The sequence below is a fragment of the Orycteropus afer genome, unplaced genomic scaffold (genome assembly GCF_000298275.1).
Source record: "Orycteropus afer afer isolate SDZICR_OR568_19922 unplaced genomic scaffold, OryAfe1.0 scaffold00769, whole genome shotgun sequence".
Taxonomy (NCBI): domain Eukaryota; kingdom Metazoa; phylum Chordata; class Mammalia; order Tubulidentata; family Orycteropodidae; genus Orycteropus; species Orycteropus afer.
Window position 1 is genome coordinate 572,810 of NW_006922356.1, and position 26,163 is coordinate 598,972.

Consider the following 26,163-nt stretch of genomic DNA (forward strand, 5'->3'; position numbering starts at 1 on the left):
CCACTGCAGCGAATTATCGAACCCAGGAGAGAGGTGGTGGGTGCTTTGGGAGGAACGGTTGGTGAAAGGGCTGGAGGAAGGCAGCATGTTTGGCCTTGCAGTAATAGGCCTTGGGTCACTGCTGTCTTCCTCTTGTGAGATTAGAGGAGGTCAGAACATGTGGCCTCCTTGCCGTTTTTGCACCCATTCAATATCTTATCTATTTCTGAAAATCTAGTATTAATCTTCTGATTTCTGTATGTAGATTTTGCATCATTTCTAATTTTTCATTTATTTTGTCCTTTTGTTCTTGTAGTGGCTTTAAAAATTCTTCTAGGGTTTTCTCTGTATTTTCCTTGATCTGCCTCTCAATTCGTTGAAGATACCTAAATATTCTTTTGAATTCCTTATCAGGGAGTTCCAATGCTGTGTCTTCCTCAGGGATATGTTTTGGGTCTCTATCCTGGTCCCTTGTTTCTCCTACTTTATCTTGCTTCTTTGTGTGGACTGTGATGATTTGTTGTCTCCGAGGTATTGTGACATTTTTGTGTTTATATTTAATTGGTGATTGTATGTTGCAGTGACCTGCCCATGATTTTTGTTTTCTTTGTATGTTATCTACGCAAACAGGGTACTGTGCTCCTCTGCTTGCTAGTTGACAGCACTTATACACTCACCGCCTGTCTCCTTTTCTGTTGTCAGCCTCTCATATGTCCCTGCTGACCTTGGCAAACAGAGCCTTTTCTTAGGTCCTTGGAATGCGAATGATAATGCTATCACTTTAAAATCCAAAATGGCTGCCACTTGTAAAGATTCAAAATGGCTGCACCCTCGGTCACTTTAAATATCCAAAATGGGTACTGCATGCAAACAATCAAAATGGCTGTACGCTCCAGACAGTGGAAAATCAACAGCTCAGGTTGTCTCCCACCTTGCTGTTTCCCTTCCTAGTCACAGGCCACCAGCATAGTCGTCCCTGCAGCCCTTGGTGACTAGGGCTAATCTTTAGGTCAAATTCTCAGGTCTCAGCACCACTTGGAAATATTCAGGCTGTTGGTCCCGTTTGAGGCAGTAAATCTTTTGGGAGTAGATTGTCCCATCTTACTTCTGTGGAACAGGTGGTGGGTTTGAACCACCTACCCTCTCTAGTTAGCAGTCAAATGCCTTACACATCGTGCCACCACAGCCAAAGAAACTGTGTGTGTGTGTGTGTGTGTGTGTTTACAAGTTTGGACCAATAAGTTTTTTGAAGGCTTTGACAATGAATCATTAATTAATATTAGTATCATCAGTAAAGGAGCCCTGGTAGCACAGTGGTTAATGGCTCAGCTGCTAATTGAAAGGTTGGCAGTTTGAACCCACCAGCTGTTCTATGGGGAAAGATGCAGCTATCTGCTTCCATAAAGATTACAGTCTTGGAACCCCTACGAGGAAGTCCTACCCTGTCCCATAGGATCACTAAAAGCCAGAATCGATTCCATGACAAAGGGTTTATCATCACTAAGTAAACTAAGATCAGTCAAATAAAGTGACAAAAACACTAAGTGTTACACAAAAAAACCCAGTGTTCTACAGCCTACTTTGGTGAGTAGTGACTGGGTCTTAAAAGCTTGCAAGAGGCCATCTATATGCCACAACTGGTCTCTCCTCATCTAGGGCAAAGAAGAATGAAGAAAACCTAAGATTCATGGAAACAGTCCAAGAGACTAGTGAACTATGAGAACCTCAGCCTATATGACCATGAGACCAGAAGAACAAGATTGTGCCTGGCTACCACTCTCAACCACTCAGAAAGGGATCAGTACAGGAGATTCTGGTTAAAGTGGGAGAAAAATGTAGAAAAAAAACTCAAAAATCATAGAAAGACCAGGCTTATTGGTTTGATAGAGACTGGTGAACCCACTGAGACTATGGCCCCTAGTCACCCTTCAGGTCTGGAATTGAACTCACTCCTGTGGCTTCTAGCCAAACGACAGACAGACATGTAAAGTGAACATTTATACCAGGTAGGTACATTCCATAGAACAATCATGGGAGATCAGAAGGGCAGGATTTGCACAGGGAGACAGCTCAAAGGGCAGGAATGCATAAGAAAGAAAGACACAGGGAAAAGGTAACTATAGGGAGGAAATGAGAAGAGAGTTGTTACACTGTGGGGATTGCAATCGATGTCATAAAACAAAATGTGTATGAACTGCTGCATCACTCTCACTCACTGCTGGTGAGTTTTTTCTGACTCATAGCGATCCCTCCTTGGGTTTCTAAGGCAGTATGTCTATGGAAGAAGATTACCCAATCTTCCTTCCAAGGAGTGGCTGGTGGGGTTGAACAGTCAGCCTTCTGATTAGCAGTCAAATGTCTTAGGCACTGTGCCACCACAGCTCCCTAGAACTGCTAAATAGAAAATGAATTTGCTCTGTAAACGTTCACCCAAATCACAATTAAGAAGGGGAAAAAAAAAAAAAAAAAAAAAATTAAATATGGGAGATATGGGAGAGGTGACAAAACAGAGTATGTATAGAATACGCCTAGAAAATCATGGGGAGTTGAATAACTGTGAAATTAAAAAAAAAAGATTAGGAATTACTAAGAAAGTAGCAATGAAAAGCATATATATATATAAAAATAAATAAAAGAATAACATACCCCGATGGCAGAGTTTCTGTGCTGGCATTTCCAGACTGCTGACGTACAGCTTCCATACACCCATCTGACTGTCTTACTTTGGCTGCTTCAAAAGCAGAACTATTTCCAGAATTAGAGGTGGCAGACTCTAATGTACTTCTAGCTTCAGATTCCAATGCTGCACTGGTAGAAGGAATACATTCACTGTTTTCTGAGGAAGTTGGTATTTCTGGAACGGAAGGATCTTCGACAGTAGTACTAGTGCAATTTGAAGACAAGGTGGTTTCTTCAGATACTGTTGCAGTCCCCATGGCCGCTGTGTTATCAGTTGGTACAGATGAGGATGACTCTCCATTAACTAAGAAGAGAAGATTAATACAATGATCTACAAAGTAATTAACTAATCAATCAATTACACTTATTTGGAGCCTATAAAATAAGAAATTACATTTTCTAGTTCCTCATATTTGAGGAATAAACTCTAAATGATAAAATTGTCACTTTAAGGAATAGAAAACAACCTTAGATTAACAAATCTTTTGTAGAAACAAACAAGACAGAAAGACCCACAGGTCTGACCTCAGAGGAGGGGGACATGATCAATCAATCATGTGTATGTCATGAGGTCCCAATAAAGGTTCAAAACACAGAAGTTCCATGGACTTCCTGGTTAGTGAAAGATATCAAGGCATGTGGGATAGTGGTGCAGCCCCTTTTTGGACATGAATGCTCCATCTTGGAAATCTTTCAGACTGTGACCTATATATCATCTCTTCATTTGTATCCTTTTTACTGTAACAAAACAGTGATTAAGAACAGCATTTTCCACGAGCTTTGTGAGTTATCACGGCAAACTGTAGAACCCAAAGGAATTCCAGAATTAGTACCATTTTACTCATCAGAAAACTGGTAATTACTATGTATGTCCATAAAAAACTGTTCTACTACACTAGATATTTTAGATCAATTATCTCTTTTAAGTTTCAAAACAATCCAATAATGTAGTTAATTGAGTATTATCCTCTTATTGTAAATGGGGGAGCAAAAATTTGATGTTAAATTTGTCCAAGGTTGCACAATTAATAAATGGTAGAGCTTGCTATGAAACCATCCCATCAGAAACCAAATTGAATCTTTTCACCCTATCTTTACATCTCCCACTTTAGGTTAAAATAACTACTAATATTCAAGAAGCTCTGGTGGTGCAGTACCTACGGCATTTGACCACTAACCACCAGAAGGTGGTTCAAACCTACTAGCCACTCCGAAGGAAGATGGGGCAATCTACTTCTGTAAAAATTTACTGCCTCAGAAATTCAATGGGGGTTGCTATGAGTGAGAATTGACTTGATGGCAGTGAATTTGGTTTTTAACTACCAATATTCAGCCACTAAACATATCAAATGGGTCTACTAAATGGGTCCCACTAACCAAGACTCAGGAACTCTGGTAGCGTAGTGCCAAAGGCACTTGACTGCTAACCAGAAGGCTGGCGGTTCAAACCCACCAGTCACTCCTAGGAAGGACGGTTGGGCAATCTACTTCCGTAGTGATATCGCCTTGGAAACTCAAGGAGGGGTAGCTATGAGTCGGGTCCGACTCGACGGCACATAACAAAAACAACAAAAAGCAATCAAGACTCAAAAATGCAAAAAGAAAAAGTAACCCTTGTGCAACTGCTTTTGGTGGCAATGGTGGTGGTGGGGGAAAGCATTTGGTTTAAACTCCTTGGTACTGGTCCACAATTGCTTATCTGAACTTCTTGGGGCTAGGTTCCAGAATCCATAATGTTTTAGAATTTAGAAATGTTAAAATGGTGTACATATATACATTATACTAAGAAGCTCTGGTAGTATAGTGCCTAAGGCATTTGACTGCTAACCAGAAGGATGGAGGTTCAAACTCATCAGCCACTCCACGGAAGGACGACTGGGTGATCTGCTTCCATATAGATTTACTGCCTTGGAAGTAAATGAGTCAGAATCAACTCAATGGCAGTGAGTTTGGTTTAGTTTGATATATATATATTATACTAATATTTGAGTGACAACTAATGTTAACACTGTATTTTTACAGCAAAATTTAAGTATATTCACACTAAGTGAAATAAAAAGTTATAAATAGCCATCCCAGTTCTAGTCATTTTGTCATCTTAAAATAAGTTTATAAAAATACTGAAACCCAAATCTAAAAAACAAAAAACATTAAAACATTTGGTTTTAGAGATGTCAGGATTAAAGACGTGTAATATCCTATACAAAGAATATATCCAACTCTACTACTGCTGCAACTTCTTAAAAGGGAAACTGATTTTTAAAGTTCTTAATTAGAAAAGCAGTAATAGTTTGTACCAACACTATAAAGGTATAGCGATTTCCCCCACTGCTTGAAAAATACCTGGATTCATCCTCTCAGTAAAAGATGGTAGATCATACAAAGGACATTAGTTGCTCTTCTGTTTTACCAACAAAGTAGGTTCCAGAAGTCTTTTAAGCCAGCCAATGGGATGAATACAGTTGACTATTTTGTCAGATGCTACCAATAATAATCAAAGGAGATGAAAGCACTAAGTTGGCTGAGGAAACACTATTTCAAACCTATAACAGCATGAAACAGGTACAGCTTTGAGACAGTACCACAAACACCTCAAAGTGAACAGAAAAGCAAAGTACACAGAGTCAAGAGCAACCGGGCTGGATGTCAATGAAAGCACTTCTACTTTCTAGCTGTGACCTCTTTGTGCTTCAGTTTCTTCAATAGACAGGAGGGAAAACTACTACTATTTCAAAGAGCAATTTGACTTAAATCAGTTAATGGATATATAATGTTTAGAACATGTACAGCATAAATGCTGGCTGTTATCATTGTTACCATTCCAATCATTCTAGGTTTCCTTACAGTTGTTTTAAATGTCATGGGAATTATTTATGATGGAGCCTTTATTTCTAATTCCTCCTATGTGTGTTACATTTTCACCATGAATTTCCAACAAGGATAAATAAAAGAGGAACATTGGAAGTAAATTTATTCCCCTGGCTAGAGTCTATAAAGTATTTGCCAAGCTACAGAGTGCCCTGGTGGCACAATGTTTAAAGTACTTGAAAGTTAACCAAAAGGTCAGAGGTTCGAAATCACCAGCTACTCTGTGGGAGAAAAGATGTAGTGCTTTGCTTCCAGGAAGATTTCACTCTAGGAAACCTTCTGCCCTCTAGGGTTACTAGGAGTCAGAACTGACTCCATGGCATACAATATTGTAGAACAGGTTTTACAATGAGGGATGCCTCAGTAAGTCTTCCCTTTTATATAAGCATCTGAATATGTCCAAATGTAAATACATGCAACAACTAGTGGTCAACGAGTATTTTTATCAATCTACCAAAAGAACTACTACATATTCTAGGATAAGAGCTACCTTTCAAATTTCAGAAACTTTAAATGGAAATGACAAGAATGAAACAGAATGGTGGTATAAGACTTTCTGAAATGAATATTCAATATTATAGTTTATAATGCTAGAAAGAATAGAACTAGATAAACCATTCTGAATCCAAAGACAATACCATATAACAAAGCAATTCATTTATTTGGTCATATAGGGGTACTATTATTTTTCACAACCTCTTTGGAGAGTTCACAAGAAGTTACACTATCTAAAATTTTATGGATAGATAAATACAGTGGGAGCTCTGGTAGCACAGTGCTTAAGGCATCTGGCTGCTAACCAGAGGTTGGTGGTTGAAATCCAGCAGCCACTCTGTGGAAGCAAGACTGGGCAATCTGTTTCCGTAAAGATTTACTGCCTTGGAAACTCCATGGGGTCGCTATGAGTTGGAACTGACTTGATGGCAGTGTTTTTTTTAAACTACAGTTGACCCTTGAACAATGTGTTGAGGGAGGGAAGAGATTAGGGATGCCAACCCCACACACAGTCGAAAATCCATGTATAACTTTTGACTCCCCAGAAACTTAACTACTAATAGACTACTGATGACTGGAAGCCTTACTGGTAACATAAAAAGTCAATTAACACGGTTCTTGCAGTACAGTTACTCAGTTTTCACAGGAAGACACTCACACACACAATGTAAGTTTATTAATTGTACAACATGATGATTATTTACTATTCATTAAGTGGAAGTGGATCATCATCAAAGGTCTTCATCCTCATTGTCTTCATGCTGAAGAGGAACTGGTCAAGTTGTCCAGGGCAGCAGAGGTAGAAGAGGTGGAGGAGGTAGAAGGGGAGGCAGAAGAGGCAGACGCACTCAGTGTATCTTTACAAAAGTACCCGTAATTTCTGTCAGACATTTTTGCTTTTTAATTTCTCTAAATAGGTACCAAGCCTTCTTCCACTGTTCACTTTAGTTTCAGTGCCTGTATCATCACAGAAGGGTCATGACGTGAAAGAAGTCAAAAGCAGTTTTGAATAATCAGAACCCTTCTGCCAGACTGTCTAATGTCAATTTGTTTTCTGGTACTGCTGCTTCTATGTATTCTTCTTCATTTTTATGCACTGGCTCAGAAGCACTCATCTCCATCAAGTTGTCTTTTGTTAATTAGTCTGCTGTGGTATCTATGAGCTCTTGAATTTCTCCAATATCCACATCCTGAAACCTTTCATACCTCACCTTTTTTTTTTTTGCCATAATCACAATCTTCTTCATGATTTCCTTGATTGGCTCTGTTGTAAATTCCATGAAGTCATGTATAATACCTGGACAGTTTTCTCGAACAGGAATTTATTGTTTCAGGCTTGGCTTTCATGGCTTTTTCAACAATGGCATCTTCAATGGTGCCATCCTTCCAGAATTTCATGATAGTCCCTCCACTGGGTTTCTTTTCTGTAGTGTTGATAGTCTTTTCCATAAAGTACCAAGTGTAATGAGCCTTAAAGGTCCTTACGATCACATGATCTGGAAACGCTGAGTGGCACAAAGCAGACCACTTCAATGTCTTCAGTGTTGATCTCATGGGGTTCAGGGTGGCCAGGGGCATTGTCCACTATCAAGAAGGCAGTTCTTCATCAAGGTCAACTGGCATGACATACTACACAAAAACATTATTCTACATCCTACTTGCAAGTAGCCATTTAGATGCAACAACTGGTCTCTCCTTATCCAGAGCAAAGAACAATGAAGAAAACCAAAGGCGTGTGGAAACAGTCCAAGGGACTGGTGCACCGTGTGAACCACAGCCCACATGACCCTCAGACCACAACAGCTGGATGGGGCCCGGCTACTACTGTCAACCATTTGGAAAGGGATCAGTTCAGGAGATCCTTACTGCAGGAGATACAGTGGGAGAAAAATGTGGAACAAAACTCTCAAAATCATAAAAAGGACCAGGATTTCTGGTCTGATAGAGACTGGTGAAACCCCCAAAACAATGGCTTCTAGTCACCCTTTGGGCCTGGAATTAATTCACTTCCATGGCTTCCAGCCAGATAACACACAGTTATATAAGGTGAACACTTTTTACACCAGGTTAAGTATATTCCTTAGAACAATTAGCCATGGGAGATCAGAAGAGCAGCATTTGCACAGAGAGATAGCTCAGAGGGCAGGAATGCACAGGAAAGGACACAGGGAAAGGGTAACTACGGGGAGGAGGTGGGAAGAGAGCTGTTGCACTATGGTGATTGCAATCAATGTCCTGAAGTGAGATGTGTATAAAATGCTGTATGGAAAATGGATTTGCTTTATAGACTTTACCCAAATCGTAATTAAAAAAAAAAAAATCAGCTGGGAGAAAAGAAGGCAGTCCCTTACTGGCAAGGTACTTTCTGCCTTTGAGGACAAAGCATCGATGGAACCAATCTAGAAAGTATTGTTGCTGTCTGGGCCTTTCTTGTTGTCTAAAATACTGGCAGGTGGTGTTTAACTTTTGCCTTCAAGGCTCACTCATTAGTGGCTTTATAGATAAGGGCAGTCCTGACCATAAACTTGAATGCCTTTGTATGAAACAGCACAGTCAGCCTAACCCTTCCAGCCTTAAATCCTGGTGCTTGCTTTTCTTCCATACTAATAAACATCCTTTGCAGCATTTCCCCCCCGCCCCCAGAACAGGGCACTTTCTTCCACATTAAAAGCTTGTTCAGGCTGATATCCTTTCTCTTCGATTATTTTCTTAACAGAGTCTAGGCACTCATCTGCTGCCTCTTGGTCAACAGGATCTGCTTCTCTTGTTAGTTTGACATTTTTAAATCCATACTTCTCTTTTTAAATTATCACACCATCCTGTGGTGGCATTAAATCCTCCAGCTTTAGATCCTTCACTTTCTTTTTACTTTAAGTTGCCACATAATAAAATCATTTTCTCGAATTATATTAGAGTCTATAGTTATACCTTTCTTACAGCAATCCTGCACCCTCATAAATATGAGATTAAAAAGGTATTTTGCAAAAAGTGCAAGGTTTTTGTGCCTGCTGGTATAGGTGCAGCCATGGCTTCATGAATTTCCTTTTTTATGACAGTCCTTATGCCAGATTCATTTATCTTGAAACGGCAGGCAACTTTTTCTTGTAATGTCATGATTTTCTTCTGCTTCTTTGGGGCACTTGCAGCATCACTTGTGGCACCTCATATGGGTCCCACTATGGTGTTATTCAAGGTGTACAGTACTGCTCTAAACATGACGCAAAATACTTGAGAACCTCAAGAGATCATCACAGCTCGGGGGACAAATGAAATGCTCCTGCTGAGATGATTACCATTACATGGCATTTTAAGCAGATACTTGCAACACTTGAGCTCACCACAACAGTAACAGGAGGTAGCTATGATATTATTACAGTAATACAGTATGCACTATAAATAATTTTATGCATTTATGATTTAATACTGCATCTTCATTTGTTTACATTTTTCAACTGTTAATGGATGGCATCATATACGGTCTGACAGTACGTCTGTGCATAAGTGCTGATAAATTTTAACTTTTTATAATGTTGCTGTTGTTATGTGCCATTGAGTCATCTCACTTTTTAGAACAGATCTGTGCATATTTTATGGTAATAAATGATAAAACAAATATCTACATATATTTTATGCACTGAAGGCATATGTAACTTTTTCTTAATTTTTTCAGTATTTCTAGCCTACAAGGTTCAACTGCGAGTTTTTTCAAAGTGTCACAAATCTCAAAAATTTTCCAATATATTTATTGAAAAAACACCTGTGTATAAGTGTACCCACATGGTTCAAATCCATGTTGCTCAAGGGTCAATTATACTTTCTTTTTTCTTTCTCTATGTCTCTTCTTCGTGTGTTTGGTGTTATTAAGGTAAAAATTTGATTAAAAAAATCCTTTCTAAGGCTAATAGAATTTCAAATTCTCATAAAATCCAGATTTTCTGGAGCCATGGAGACTGGATGAACCCCAAAAGTACTGCCCTAAGATAGTCTTTAAACTTTAAGCTAAAAATACCCCCTGAAGTCATAAAGTCAAGTAACAGTTTAGCTTAACTTGCAAAATATCCTTGATTGGGCAATCTACTTCTGTAGAGATAACACCTCCCTTGAAAACCAAAACCAAGGAGGGGTCACTATGCTTGGATCGGCTGTGAGTTAGTTAAGCACTATAATCTTTCGATAAGGGAATCAAACTGACAACAATTTGATAGATTAGATAGTAACCTTAGAGGGCAGGGAGTTTATGTTAATGGAGGAAGAACAACTCAGAAAAAGAGGGTGAGAATAGTTACACAACTCAATGTAATTAGAGAACTTGCACATGTAGAAACTGTTGAATTGGTGTCTATTTTGCTGTGTATATTCTCAACAACAAAATAAATAAAATTTAAAATAACAACAACAAAATCCCTTCTAAGCTAAAAGGCATTGCATTTGCTCTTTATTGTGAAGAACTTTGTTTCTCAGAAAAACCATTCTTCTATGTGTTAGATGATTTTTTAACAGAGTAAATTAATGGTTCTTCTGATATGTACTTCCATAGACTGTATTTTTAAAACTGTAAAATTTAATTTTTAAATTAAATAAACCATGACCAAATAGAAAATTTACTAAGTATTCCATCAGCCAGCTGCATAATGACTTAACTAATTCATACTATGATGTTATCTCATTATACTACACTGAAGATGATGTAAGACAAGAATTCCCCAAAACCTGTATTTTATTTACACTATTGTATTACTGAGGATATTGTTCATATTATGGTGTCTATTCATAAAGAACCATAAAAGCTTAAATATTAGGAATGGCAACTATTTTAACTGGTCTACTCTTAACTTAGAGATAATTGAGAAATAATCTAAGATGATACTTTCCTTTGTTTACTAAAAGAAATCTCAGAGTTACATGTTTTCATCAGAAAATAAATTCAGGGAAAAAGAATTGGGGCTCACTAATTTCACCCTTGTTATATCTACTTATATTCCTTTATTTTCCAGGTACCCTAAATTATTGACTTAAAAGTTTTACTTATTATGGGTACTTTCAAAACTATCTTTCTTTTTTTTTTTTTGGTAAGGGTTTGTTGTTGTTATGTGCCGTGGAGTCGGACCTGACTCATAGCGACCCCACCTTGGGTTTCTGAGGTAGTATCACTACGGAAGTAGACTGCCCCATCTTCCTTCCGAGGAGTGGCTGGTGGGTTTGAACTGCCAGCCTCTGGTTAGCAGTCAAATGCCTTAGCCACTATGCTACCAGAGCTCCCTTTTGTAAGGATAGTATGTAATAAATGAAAGAAAGAAAAATAATACTATCCATACACATCAGTGTGCATGTTTACAAAAACTCTCAGGTAAATATCTCCTGGTAAATATCCTCCCATCCTTGGATATAAATACCCAATTGAGTCTTAACCCATAAATTTTGTTACTGAATTGCTTCTTTACATCTTTCAATTTTTGAACACTTCCCTATAAGTAGGAAAATACTAGGAAAGAACATAGGCTCTGGAATCAAAAGACCAGGATTCCAATTCCAGCTCCAATACATGTTAGCTAGTAATCTTGAGGAAGTGCTAAGATGTTTGAGTTTCAGGAAACTCATCTGAGATATTATATGAAGAGAGAAAAAAAGATAACTTAATGATTTTATAGTGAGTCCACTGAAAACTAGGTTTATAGAAGAAATCTTCCTTAAATATTCTTTCTATAATAGAATAAAGCTTACTTTTGAAAAATATAAAATCCTCTGGGACTTTTATCATTTTTCTAGTAAGTTATATGGCAAGAAAAAAATTTTAATATTGAAAGACAGGTTAAAGGAAGTATTCATTACTAAATTTTACTAACCAAGCAATTAATTCACTAAAGTTCTTTTAAAAATATATTTCCTATCATAGATTAAATAGTACATTTTGTGGCAGAAAGCCTTAGAATCTAGGAATCATATAAGAACTTATACTGGGGATGTGTTGTGACTCCAAACTAATGCATTTTTGGAATATCTTCCTAAATAATCTAGAGAAATACATATTATTTGAAAAAAATTTCAGGGACTGTAGTTTTAAAATTCTTATCGTACTAGAGAAAATATTAAAAAGGAATGAACAAAGAGAAGTGTAGGCATAGAAACATAAGCCTTAATTAACCTTTCATTTAAATACTATGCCATAAATAGCCATGCTTACCAGTGTCATTGGCAGGCTCAGATGTGAGTGGTTTTGGAGCTGGTGTATTTTTGGGTCTGGCAGCAACCTGAGATGGAGATGAAGGTGTGTTGTCTCCATTACCTACATATGAACAGCATGAATTTTGTACTAGCATGTTTGTAGGTACATGATTATCTATTCCATTAGTATCTTCAACAGCCAACCTTTAAAAAAAAAGATGTCTTACTTCAATGAGTTAAGCACAATCAAACAATATTTTATCAGAATCATTTAATTAAGAAATATTTACTGAATTCTTAACTCCGCAAGCGAACTGCCAGGTATAGAAAGTAATGACAAAAATATGGCAAGCTTTTATCATATCAAAGTTTAAATTACTGTCACTTCTAAGTGCATCCACACTGCCAGATAAATAAGACATGTAAGCATAGTAAGTCAAAATGAATTCACTCTTCCTAAATGATATGCTTGAACTGTAGTTCAAATATTTAAGACTATTAATCTTTAAATGTCTAAAAGTAGTTTCAAAAAGTAATGCCTATGAATCTACATGAAATTTGTAATAACCAATTCTAAACATAAGTATTATTATTTTAATAAATACTGGAAAATAAGCTGAAAAAGTCTTCAAATTTTAATTACCAATTATTATATGTTAGGCACTGAAATTATGAGCACTTGATGATCAAAAAAGCTAAATATTCTATCCCAGAGTTAGAAGAATTTATACTATATAAATAACTACAAATAAACAAATAAATAAAAACTACAATCATAAAATCAAATATTTAAAATCCTATTGGGAATGGATGGGGAATCAGAAAAAAATACTCAAACAATGCCAGTCATCAGGAGTTTATCCAATGCACAGGCCCCTACTAACTTCCTAACTGATCTCTGATTCCACTCTTGCCACACATCAGCCTGATCTCTCTCTTTCAAAGCTCCTCCTTGTTCACCTTGCAGGAGACGTAATATATCAATTTTACCAAATATAAAAAAACATGCTGAAAAATCTTCAAATGTTTATTCCAAACTGTTGTATAATTATGACAAGATGATCAGAAAAGGTTACATATTATACTCCACAGTTAGAAAAATTTATAGAGCATGAATTAACTAAACATATTCAGGGTTCTGCACTTATTTCCTCTGCCTGGAATGCTCTCCCCACAAAACTCCACATGGAGAGTTCACTCTTGGCTTTTTTTTTTTTTTAGCTCAAATGGTATCTTCTCAGTTATGATTCCCTAACATCTCTTTAAAACAGGCTCCCTTCAATTCCTGCCACCTTGTCTTGTTTCAGTGATTCCACAGTTCTTATTGCTAATTCCAATTAGTTTGTTTCTCCACTTGTTTATGCTCTACCTTTATCCCCACCAGAATGTAAATATCATGCTAATAGAAGGCATTCTCAGTGCTTGGACTAGTGTCTGGTATCAAACAAGTACTTAATAATTAGCAGTTGAATGAACAAATGAATAAATGAATGCCACCTTCTTCTCACCCATCACTTACACATTTGGAATGAAGTATGTGCAAAAGTGTAGGCAGATAAAATCTAAAAAAGCTCCCTGGTGGTTCTGGTTATAACCTCTTTTAGTCACCCAGTGGGAGCCAGTGATCAGGAGTTCAGGTGAAAGAATCCATCTGAAGTTTTGGTGCTGCAGAAGTAACCTTTCATTTGAGATGTGTTACAACACAATAAACCTGTGATTCAAGTCCTTGATGCACCGAAAACTCTTCTTGAAAGTTATAAAAGCAGACATATACACAAATAAATACTTTTTGCTCTATCTAACTATACCCGTTAGATGCTTAGTTTTCTCAATGTAAGTTATGAGTACTACATTTATTTATTTTAGTTAAATAAATATTCAGAAGACAAACTTACCTGTTCAAGTGCTTTGATGAGAATTCTTTAACAATGATTTAGAAGTAATGGTATTAGCTCTCTAAATTAATAAAGGGCACATTATCATATACCAATGACCTCTCTCAAATGCAAAATGCAAAAAATTTATATATTTATATTTAAGTACATACATATATAATTTCCAGGTCCTAATTCCATTATAGGGAGCCCTGGTGGCACAGTGGTTAAAGCACTTGGCTGCTAATGGAAGGGTTGGAGATTCGAACCCACCAGCTGCTCTGTGGGTGAAAGATGTAGCAGCCTGCCTGGAAACTCCATGGGGCAATTCTACTCTGTCTTAGAGGGTCACTATGAGTAAGAATCAACAGGATAGCAACAGGCTTGGTTTTGGGTTTGGTTAATTCCAATGTATTTGAACTATTATATGCTTTTATTCCAATTTAAATATAGTCAGGTGGTGTTTAACATGCATGGTATGTTCTGTGAAATAGGACATTATGTGATCTGGATTTTTAACAAACACCATATTATATACAAGCAATCCTCGGATTACAAACAAGTTTCATTACTAAGTCTGTCTTTAAATTGGGTTCGTACGTAAATCAAAACAGTTAGACATGGTTCCTATCTAACATCAGTTAGTCAAATGTATGTCTTAGTATATAGTATAGGTGTACTTTCTATACATAAATAACATTAAGGAAACACTTTCAGATATACTAGAACATCTTTAATATAATACAGTAAAAAGAATGTCCTCACAAGTGTCACAAAGTAGGGTCTGTTCATTATTACAAGCCATTTTATGTATCTCTAATTTTTAATACAATAGGTTATGGGTGCTGGGACTACAGACATAAATGTAGCTGGACATCATCAGAATGGACATTATCAGGCACATGACAGTATTTCAAATAGAACTCCTATTGATCAAATAGGAGCTCTGGTAGCTTAGTGCCTAAGGCACTTGACTGCTAAGCAGAAGGCTGGGGGTTCAAACCCACCAGCCACTCCTTGGAAGGAAGATGGGGCAATCTACTTCCATAGTGATACTGCCTCGGAAACCCAAGGAGGGGTCGCTATGAGTTGGGTCCGACTCAACGGCACATAACAACAACAACAACATTGATCAAAAGAAATATGAATGCCAGAGAGGTTTTGAAATGTCAGGATGATTTCTGACGGAAAACCACAATCTGTGGAGAATCTGTTTTCTAGTGCTCTGCAAGAAGCTGACAATTCAGACAATAATAAGATAACCATTTTTCCACAGTATCCAACTCACTTTAGGATTAATACAATATGCCTAAATACTTTAATAAACCATTTTTTAAATAAAAAAAGAATGAAACAGTTGATACAAGCTATGACATGGATGAACCCTGAAAACATTATGTTAAATAAAAGTCAGTCATAAAAGGTCACATATTGCAGGATTCCATTTATATGAAATGGCCATAGCAGGTAATACATAGCCAAAGAAAGTAGATATGTGGTTACTAGGAGCTGAGAGGAAGGAAGAATAGGATGGATTGCTCATGGATAGTTTCTTTATGGGGTTGATAAGAATATCAGACAGTGATTATACTTGCATAATTGTGAATGTTCTAAAAATCACGGAAATACACACTATAAAAGGGCAAGTTTTATGATATGTGTATTATATATCAACAAAGCTGTTATTTTTAAAAAAACCTATTTTCATGAGAATTTAGTCCAATAATGTATTTAGATATAAGCTTTTAAATTCTGTGGCATATTCTGAACTAAGATGAAAATTAAAAACTTCAGATATGGGGCATGTTATACTGTGTCGCCACAAATACAAAAATAAAATACACTACCTGGTAGTTGTCCTTGATGAAGGCTCTCCATTTTCATGTAAGGCATCACCATTTTGCTGTATTTCTACTGAACAGGAAAAAAAAAATAAACCCAGTTTTCACACACTTCCTGCTGCCTTTTTCCCCCTGAATTTTAAAATACATAAAGTCAGCTTACTGGCTGGAGATGAACTGCAGTTTGTTAGATTTTCTTGCTCAACCACCAACCCATCAAGCACAACTGTCAATTCTCCAGTTTGTACTATGCCATTCTTGTTTTCCAAGGAAAGTTTTAAATGTTCTTTCACTTTTTCCACTAGAGGAGGGAAAAAAAATCCTAAAAGCTGTTGCCACATACTAATTATGTTTGAAATTAAAATGACATTTCCAGAATTACTTTAATTCATTTACTACGGCTCCATTTGGAACAAATCATTTACTTTTTAATTGCAGCTTTTCTACACTCCAGGATTACTCCCCATCACAGCTGAATACCACCCCACTCTTTCAATATCGTCTTTAATGGCTCTTTTGTACATTACACACCTCACAGACATATCTCTAGGTGTTACCATACCATAACATTTTGGCATCTTGCATTTTGCACTTAATATATCCTGGTCATGAAGTCTTAACAGTGTATAAAGATCTTCCTCATTCCTTTTTATAGTTACTTTTTTTTTTTCTTTGATAATATTCTGTTGTGTGGATATACCACACTTTATTTAAACAGTCATCTATCAAGAGACGTTTGTTTATAGTTTTTTGCTATTATAAAATTGTAACGTTCTTTGGTCCTTTGCACCTGCATATAAATTTCAAGATGTATTTGTCAAGATCCATAAAAATTCTCTATAGGAGTATGAATACAACTGTACTGACCCTGGTGGCACAGTGGTTAAAGTGCTCAGCTGTGAACCAAAAACGAGACAGTATGAACTTACCAGCTGCTCTGCAGAAGAGCAACGTGGCAGTTTGCTTCCTTAAAGACTTACAGCCTCGGACACCTTATAGGGGCAGTTTTACAACATCCTATAAAGGTTGCTATGAGCTAGAACTGATTCAACTCCAATGGGTTTAGTTTTGGTTCAACATTTTCAGGATACTGAGCTTTCTTATTCAGAACAAAGATTATCTCGTACCTAAGGTCCTTTTTTTTTTTTTTTTTTAAACTGTGATGCAGTAAAGTTATAATTTTCTGAATATAGATCTTACAAACCTTCTGTCAGATTTAGTTGCTAGATAATTTATAAATTGCTCCTACTGTAAACAATGACTTGCAGACAAAACACAGGAAAGAACAACAGGTTTTCTGTTTGTTTCTGTTGTTAAGTGCCGCCGAATCATCTTCAACTCATGGCGACCCTATGCACAGCAGAACGAAACACCACCCAGTCCTGTACCAGCTCCATGATCCCTGCTATACTTCAGACCATTGTCACAGCCATTGTGTCAATCCATCTCATCGAGGGCCTTCCCCACTTTCATCGACCCTCTACCTTACCAAGCATGACATCCTTCTCCAAGGAATGGTCCCTTCTGACAACATGACCAAAGTAGGTGAGACGAAGTCTGGTCATTCTCGCTTCCAAGCAACATTCTGGCTGCACTTCTTCCAGGACAGATCTGTTAGTTCTTTTAGCAGACCATGGTATTTTCAGCATTCTTTGCCAGCACCATATCTCAAAAGCATCAATTCTTCAGTCTTCCTTATTCAATGTCCAGCTCTCACATCCATCTGAGGTGACTGAAAATATCATGGCTTGTGTCAGGTGCACTCTAGTCCTCAAGGAGACATCTTCACTCTTCAGCACTTGAGAGAGGTCTTTTGCAGCCGACTTCCGCGGTGCTATATGTCATCTGATGTCCTGACTGCTGCTTCCACTGGTGTCGATTGTAGAACCAAGCAATATGAAGTTTTTGACAATTTCAATCTTTTCTCCATTTATCGTAATGCTGCTTATAGGTTCAGTTGTGAGGATTTTTGTTTTCTTTATACTGTGAAGTAATCAATACTGTAGACTGTATTCTTCAATCTTCAGCAGTAAGTACTTCAAGTCATCCTCACTTCCAGCAAGCGAAGTTGTGTCGTTAGCGTATCTCAGGTTGTTAATGATTCTTCCTTCAATTCTGATGCCACGGTCTTCTTCATATAGTCCAGCTTCTTGGATTATGTGCTCAGCATATAGATTGAATAAGTATGGTCAAAAGACACAACGCTGACACACTCCCTTCTTAACTCTAAACCATGCAGAGTTCCCTTGTTCCTTTCAAACAACAGCCTCCTGGTCTATGTACAGGTTCCTCATGAGTACAATCAAGTGTTTTGGAATTCCCATTCTTCTCAATGTTATCCACAATTTATTTGTTATGATCCACACAATCAAATGCTTTTGCATAGTCAATAAAACACAAGTAAACATCTTTCTGGAATTCTTTACTCAGAGCCAAGATCCATCTGACATCAGCAATGACATTCCTTGTTCCACGTACCCTTCTGATATTGTTTGATAATTTCCACAGTCTGTGGGATCACCTTTCTTTGAAATGGCTACAAACATGGATCTGTTTCAGTCAGCTGGCCAGGTGGCTGTCTTCCAAATCTCTTGGCATAACTGAGTGAGTGCCTCCAGTGGGGCATCTGTTTGTTGAAACATCTCAATTGGTATGCCATCAATTCCTGGAGCCTTGTTCTTTGGCAATCGCTTCAATGCAGCTTCTACTTCTTCCTTAATGTCATTGGTTCTTGATCATATGCCACTTCTGAAATGGATGGGGATCCACCAGTTCTTTTTGGTACAGTGACTCTGTATTCCTTCCATTTTCTTTTGATGCTTCCCACATCATTCAATATTTTGCCTGTAGAATCTTTCAATATTGCAACTCAAGGTTTAAATTTTTTCCTCAGTTCTTTCAGCTGGAGAAATGCTGAGCATGTTCTTCCCTTTTGGTTTTCTAACTCCAAGACTCTGCACATTTCATTATAATAATTAGCTTTGTCTGCTCGAGCTCTTTGAAATCTTCTGTTAAGGTCTTTTACCTTGTTGGTTCTTTGATTTGCTGTGGCTACTTTCCACTCAAGGGCAAGCTTCAGAGTCTCTTCTGTCATCCATTTTGGTCTTTTCTTTTTTTCTCGTCTTTTTAATGACCTCTTGCTTTCCTCATGGATGATGTTTTTGATGTCATCCCATTATCCAATGTTCATTTCTGGCAAGTATAAATTCATTATGAAGATCTTAAAAAACTCACTGCTGTCAAGACAGATCTGACACCTAGCAACCCCTCCTTGAGGTTCCGAGGCAGTATCTACAGGTAGCTAATGTCTCCTATTTTTAAAAATAATTTGTTTATAATTTTGTCTTTTCTATATAATGATAATGTTAAAGTCAGCTTTTCTTACTTTCTAATCTCTGCCTTTAATTACTTTTCTTGTTTTCCTGAATTTTAAATTTTTTAAAATTTTGTTTCAATCTTTCTTTTGACACGTTACTCAAAAGTCCTTAAACATTTTTTTTTTTTTCCCTTAAATACACTGGGATTTCAAAATTGAAGTCAGAGACTGGTTATAAGACATGATTTTTTTAAAAAAAATCTGAGACTTAACTTATAGTCTAGTGTGTTACCCATTTTTGTAAATTTTCCATGGTACTGGAGAACAAAAACCAAAGCAATTTGCCCCTGAGGTGTAGTTAATTACTTAGTGTGGCTTTTCTACCCCTAAGTCTTTGTAAACTCCAAGGTGGGAATTGCTATTAGCAACTGAGGAGATCCTGATTGCTAAAGTACCCACCTGGAGTATTTCTGTTGGGAGTGGCACAAAACAATGTTCTGGGAGGTTCCCACTCTCTCTCAGTTGTTTAAGAGTTCTGATGCTATGATTGGCTAGTTTGGCAACTCTGCCAGGCTCAAAAGGAGGCCTCCTAGAGGCAGAACTCTCTCTGACTGCTGGCTGAGGAAGACATGCTGCTGCAACAGACATATGCTCCTGAAAGAGACACGCGCTGCTGGGAAAGAGACGCAAGAGACGTGCATTGCTGAGTGAGACACCGAGGGACACAAATTGCTGGAAGAGAGACTGTGAGAGACTGTTGCCCGACGGATGGTGGGCTGGGAGAGAGACTGATCGTTATTCCTGAACTTGAGTTGTAGCCTGGTGCTTCCCTAATAAACCCCGTAATCCGTGAGTGCTGTGTGGCCACTGCAGTGAATTATCGAATGCAGGAGAGAGGTGGTGGGTGCTTTGGGAGGAACGGTTGGAGAAAGGGATGGAGGGAGGCAGCATGTCTGGCCTCACAGTAATAGGCCTTGGGCTATTGATGGTGATTCTGCCTTCCTCTTGTGGGGTTCTAGGAGGTCAGAACATGTGGCCTTTTTGTCCTTTTAGCAGCCCCTAAGTGGGTCTTACTCATGGTGACCCAGTGTGTGCAGAGTGTAACTGCACTCCATAGGGTTTTCAAGGCTGTAACCTTTTAGAAGCTGACCACCAGGCCTGACTTCCGTGCCACCCCTCAGTGAGTTTGAACCAGCAACCTTTTGGTTAGTAGTTGAGTGCTTAACCATTTGTACCACCTAGGGACTAAGAAGTTGAAGTCAAAAGATTAACAACTTCAAAAAGAAAAGACAAGCCTGAAGTTGTAAAAGATTTCATATTGCTTGATCCACAGTCAAAGCCAATGGAAGCAGCAGTCAAGAAAGCAGGCATCATATTGGACTGGGCAAATCTGCTACAAAAGACCTCTTTAAAGTGCTGAAGAGCAAAGATCTCTCTTTGAAGACTAAAGTGCGCCTAACTCATGCCATGGTACTTTCAGTTGTCCCATATCCATGTAAAGGCTGGACAATGAATAAGGAAGACGGAAGAAAAGCTGGTGCTTTTGAGCTGTGGGGTTGGCTAAGGATACCGAAAGTACTACAGACTGCCAGAAGAATGAACAAATCTGTCCTGGAAGAAGTACAGCTGGAGTGCTCCTTGGAAGTGAGAATGGCCAGACTTTGTTTCACCTACTTGGGTCAAGTGGGATCTGACTCATAGCGACCCCTCCCTTGGGTTTGCAAGGCAGTACCACTACGGAAGTAGATTGCCCAATCTTCCCTCCGAGGAGTGGCTGGTGGGTTTTAACCAGCCTTCTGGTTAGTAGTCAAATTCCTTAGGCACTACACCACCAGAGTTTCCTTTTACTTGGGTCATACTGTCAGAAGGGACCATTTCTTAGAGAAAGATATCATGCATGGTAAAGTGGAAGGTCAGCAAAAAAGGGAAAAACCCTCAAAGAGATAGACTGACACAGTGGCTGCAATAATGGGCTTAGGAATAGTAAGGATTGTAAGGCTGGCCTACGACCAGGCAGTGTTTCATTTTGCTGTACACAGGGTCACTATGAGTTTGAGCTGACTCAACAACACCTATAAACATTGAGACTAAGAACAGGTATTCTCTAATTGTTAGTGAGAGAGTTCTATTTAGATCCATTATATCATGTAATGTTCAAATCTTCAACTATCCTTATTAATCATCGAGAAAATTTTATTATCATGGTGAATTTTTCAATCTCTCTTTACACTTTCAATTTTTACTAAGTATGTTTTGATGCAATTTTTACTTAATGTCCCTAAATTCAGAATTCTTATATCTTCCTGGTAGTTAACTTTCTTCACTATTGATTTTAAATTCAATTTTGTCTAATAAAGCTACTCCAACTTTCACATACTTCCAACTTTCTGTGTTCGAAGTCTGTAAGAATGATTCTTCTCCCCCCCCCAACCCTAACCCAGTCTCCTCCCCTCCCTGCCAAGTAATCCGTCCCTCACCCTGTGCCCCTCATAGTTATGCACTCCTGTGTGTCCTCCATTTCCTCCATGCGAATGTTGCCCCTCTGGTGCCCTGTGGTAGATTGCTCCAAGGGACGCATTTCCATAGAGTATGTGGGTGAGTCATCCTGGGTTGAGAGGTCTGCGTGCATATTGTGTTTACTATTGGGCTAAGAGCCATCCCCTGGGAGTTTTATTCCAGGTCCAAAATGTACCCCAGGGTCATAGTACTGGGGGTCTCACCAGACTCCATCCAACCAGCAATTCTGGTCATTACTGTGTTTTTGGATTTTCTTCCATGTTTTTCCTCCCACTCTATCTAGGATCTCCAGTTTTGATCATTTCCTGAGGGGCTGGCATTGGTAGCCGGGCACCATCTAGTGCTTCTGGTCTCCAGGTCCATTATGTCTTAGAGCTGACTGCTTCCAAATGCCTTCAGTTTTTTGCACCCTTCTTTGGTTCTGACAATGGGAGACTATTAGCTGCATCTTAGATGGCTGCTTGAAAGCTTTTAAGACCTCAGTTGCTACTCACCAATGTAAGATGAGGAACAAGATTTTTATGTATTTTATTGTGCCAAGTAAGTCTGGTGTCCCCCAGTACTATGGTCCTGAGTCAGTAGATCCATTGGATCTCTCTCCCACAGATTCTGGCTGTCTGTGAAAGATTACTCTATATTTGTCTTCTGTTGTTTCCATAAGGATTGTGGGTATTTTATATCACTGGTATCTGTGCAAGATTAGCCATAGGAATGATTCTTGTAGCTACAACGTACAGCTAAATTTTAAAACAAAAAACAAAAACAACCCAATCTGAAAATTAGTCTTTTTTAACTGGTAAGTTTGGTTGGTCTACATTTACTATAATTGTTGGTAGTTGGTTTATAATTTTTTAGGCTTTTTATCCTATTTTCTTCCCTAATGCTTCATTTATCTCCTTTCTTGCTTTTTAAAAAAACTTTCTTACTCTCCCACTTTTTAATACTAGATTGGAATTTAAATTTTGTTGTTTATTTTTTCATGGTTTCCTTGAAAATTCTGTCACACAGATTTTAGTAAAATATTGTCTTGCCCTACCCATGCAAACAAGCTATTCAAGAATTTAAACACCTGAATTTCATTCATCTCTTTCCCAACTTATATGCTATATAGATGCTGCTGTTGTTGTTGATAGGTGCTGATGTTGCTATTGACAGGTGCTGTCAAGTTGACTCACAGAAGAACAGCCCCACAGGGTTTTCTAGGTTATAATCTTTATGGGAGCAGACTGTCAGGTCTTTTCTCCCACACAGCCACTGTGTTGTTGTTATTATATGCTGTCGAGCTGTCTCTGACTCACAGAGACCATATGTACAACAGAATGAAACATTGCCTGGTCCTGTGCCGGCCTCACGATCCCTACTATACCTGAGCCCATTGCTGCAGCCACCATGTCAATCCACATAGTTGAGAGCCTTCCTCTCTTTTGTTGACCCTCCACTTTACCAAGCATGACATCCTTCTCCAGAGAATGGTCCCTTCTGACAACATGAACAAATTAGGTGAGATGAAGTCTGGCCATCCTCACTTCCAAGGAGCATTATGGTTGCACTTCTTCCAGGACAGATTTCTTAGTTCTTAGTTCACAGTACTTTCAGCTTTCTTTGCCAACATCACCACTCAACACCATCAACTCTTCTTTGATCTTCCTTATTCACTGTCCAGCTCTCACATGCATATGAGGCAACTGAAAATACCATGGCTTGGGTTAGGCGCATCTTAGTCTTCAAGGAGGTATCTTTGCTCTTCAGTGCTTTAAAGAGTCCTTATGCAGCAGATTTGCCAAATGCAGTAAGTCTTTTGATGTCCTGACTGCTGTTTCCATGGGTGTTGATTGTAGAACCAAGTAATAGGAAGTCTTTGACAATTTCAATCTTTTCTCCATCTATCCTGATGCTGCTTATTGGTCCAGTTGTGAGGATTTTTCTTTTCTTTATGTTGAGGTGTAATCCATACTGCAGACTGTAGTCTTTGATCTTCATCAGTAAGTGCTTCAAGTCATCTTTCAGCAAGCAAGGTTGTGTTGTCTGCATATTGCAGGTTGTTAATAAGTCTTCCTCCAATCATGATGCCATGCTCTTCTTCATATAGTCCAGCTTCTCAGATATTTGCTCAGCATACAGATTGAATAAATATGGTGAAAGAATACAATCTTAACACACTCCCTTCCTGATTCCTACCAGTGATGATTCTTTGTTTCCAACCTCTGCATTCCAATCAAGATGAGACAATCAACACATCTTGAGTGCATATTTTGTCAATTTCAGACTGAAGCAGCTGGTAAAAATCCTCAGTTTCTTCATCTTTGGGTTTGGTTGTTGGTGTGTAAATTTGAATAGTAGTAGTAGTAACTGGTCCTCCTAGTAGGAGTCTGTATATTATCCTAACACTGACAGCACTGTACTTTAGGACAGATCTTGAAACATTCTTTGTGACGATGAATGCCATTGCTTCTTCAATCTGTCATTCCTGGCATGGTAGATCATATGGTTGTCTGATTCAAAACAGTCAAAACCAGTCCATTTCAAATCACTAATACCTAGGATATCAATCTTTATGCGTTCCATTTCATTTCTGAAACTTCTAATTTTCTTAGATTCATAGTTTGTACATTCTACGTTCCAATTATTAATGGATGTTTACAGCTGTTTCTTCCCATTTTGAGTCGTGCCACATCAGCCAATGGACGTCATGAAAGCTTTACTCCATCCACATCACTAAGGTAGGCTCTACCATGAGGAGGCAGCTCTTCCTCAGTCATATTTTGAGTGCCTTCTGACCTGAGGGACTCATCTTCCAGCACTATGTTGGACAACGTTTTGGGGCTATTCATGAAGTTTTCCAGTAATATATCAGACAGCGTTTCCCTGCTATTCATAAGGTTTTCACTGGCCAATTCTTTGAGAAGTGAATGGCCTCTTCCTTTTTTTGAGTCTGTCTCAGTCTAGAAGCTCCACTGAAACCTGTCCACCATGGGTGATTCTACTTGTCAGTGTTTGAAATACTGGTGGCATAGCCTCCAGCCTTACAGCAACACACAAGCCACCAAAGTACGACAAACTGACAGATGAGTAGTGGAGTTACACACACATGCACACAAAATTGACCAAACTTTTAGCAGTTTTCATCTCTGGTCTATGAGATTATGAGAAATAATTATGTGTACTAAAAAAAGATACCCCATGTAAATGCACAATCCACCTAAGAAATATATAAATAGTAAAATCAAACAATTCTGAAATAATATGGGTTAACTGAGATGTATATTTATATCAACAATGCCAATATTATCTGGGGAATAAAAGTTTAAATCCAGCCACTGTGCTAACACCAGCAATGTATTATATGCTTGCAAGGCCTACTACTTGTCTGTAACCAAGACGCAGCCATGGTATGTAAACCAAAATCAAACTCACTGCTGTCAAATTGAACCTGACTCATAGCGACCCCTCCTTGGGTTTCCGAGGTGTATCACTAAGGAAGTAGATTGCCCAACCTTCCTTCTGAGGAATGGCTGGTGGGTTTGAACTGGAATGCCTGGTGGGTTTGAACTGCCAGCTTTCTGGTTATCAGTCAAATGCCATAGGCGCTACCAGAGCTCTTGCCATGGTATTTAGAGACCCAACATTTCAATGCTTCTAGAGAATATATACATATATATATATTTTGTTTTAGGAAATCTGAACACATGAAAATGAACATGGTTTTATATCTTCTTGATTTGTCACCCCTCTTGTCCAAAACCTGTATTAATGGATTAACTGCTAAAAAACAGGTTTTTAAACTTACATATGTATTTTCTTTTTCATTAAATTAAGACATGAAAATAAAATGAAAATTAAAGAGAAAAAAAAAAATCAATCTGTTACTTTTAAGTATTAGCATTTTAAGCCTAACCTAGCAAACCTACTTTTAGGAATTAATGAGAAAACTTCTAAGAAAATAGTAACATGTGCACAAAGATTTACACATTTGAACAATGGCTTGCATTGCAGGATTAAGTTCAATGAACTAAAAGAAGGTAATAAAACGTGGAACAATAGATTAGTTTAAAAATTATGTTTGAAATATCGTATGTAGCCATTAGAAATCATAAACTAGAACACTGGTTTTAACCTTTTTAGCGCACACAACATTTTGAGAATTTTTTCTTTATACTTCAAAAAAAATACAAAATATAATCTTTTGTTAAACACATACATATTCATGGGTATAGTCCCATTCACCTTCCCAATCCTGTTCAGCTTGAGTATCTACCTATGACCTATGTAGCCACTCACAGGTTATTGTTATTACTGTTACTGCAGGCCTTTGTATGTGATGGTATTCACCTCTGTTGCCTACATTATGAGAACTTGATAAAAGCTATGAACCTTCTCCCCGGAATTATAAACATATGTACGTACATAGCACAAAATCTTTGTATTCGCTGAC

The 26,163-nt window shown here is 38.0% G+C and overlaps 1 protein-coding gene across 1 annotated transcript in view; it reads right to left on the reverse strand.

The window, feature by feature from the left end:
- The window catches only part of WWP1 (WW domain containing E3 ubiquitin protein ligase 1), a 130,860-nt gene that overhangs the window by 62,532 nt on the left and 42,165 nt on the right, over positions 1-26,163 (reverse strand). The window contains exons 4-7 of the mRNA XM_007957654.2: positions 16,062-16,199; positions 15,905-15,971; positions 12,203-12,387; positions 2,626-2,962 (exon numbers count right to left, since the gene is read on the reverse strand). Of these exons, the coding sequence (XP_007955845.1) occupies positions 2,626-2,962; positions 12,203-12,387; positions 15,905-15,971; positions 16,062-16,199 (727 nt within the window). The remainder of the gene's footprint in view (positions 1-2,625; positions 2,963-12,202; positions 12,388-15,904; positions 15,972-16,061; positions 16,200-26,163) is intronic.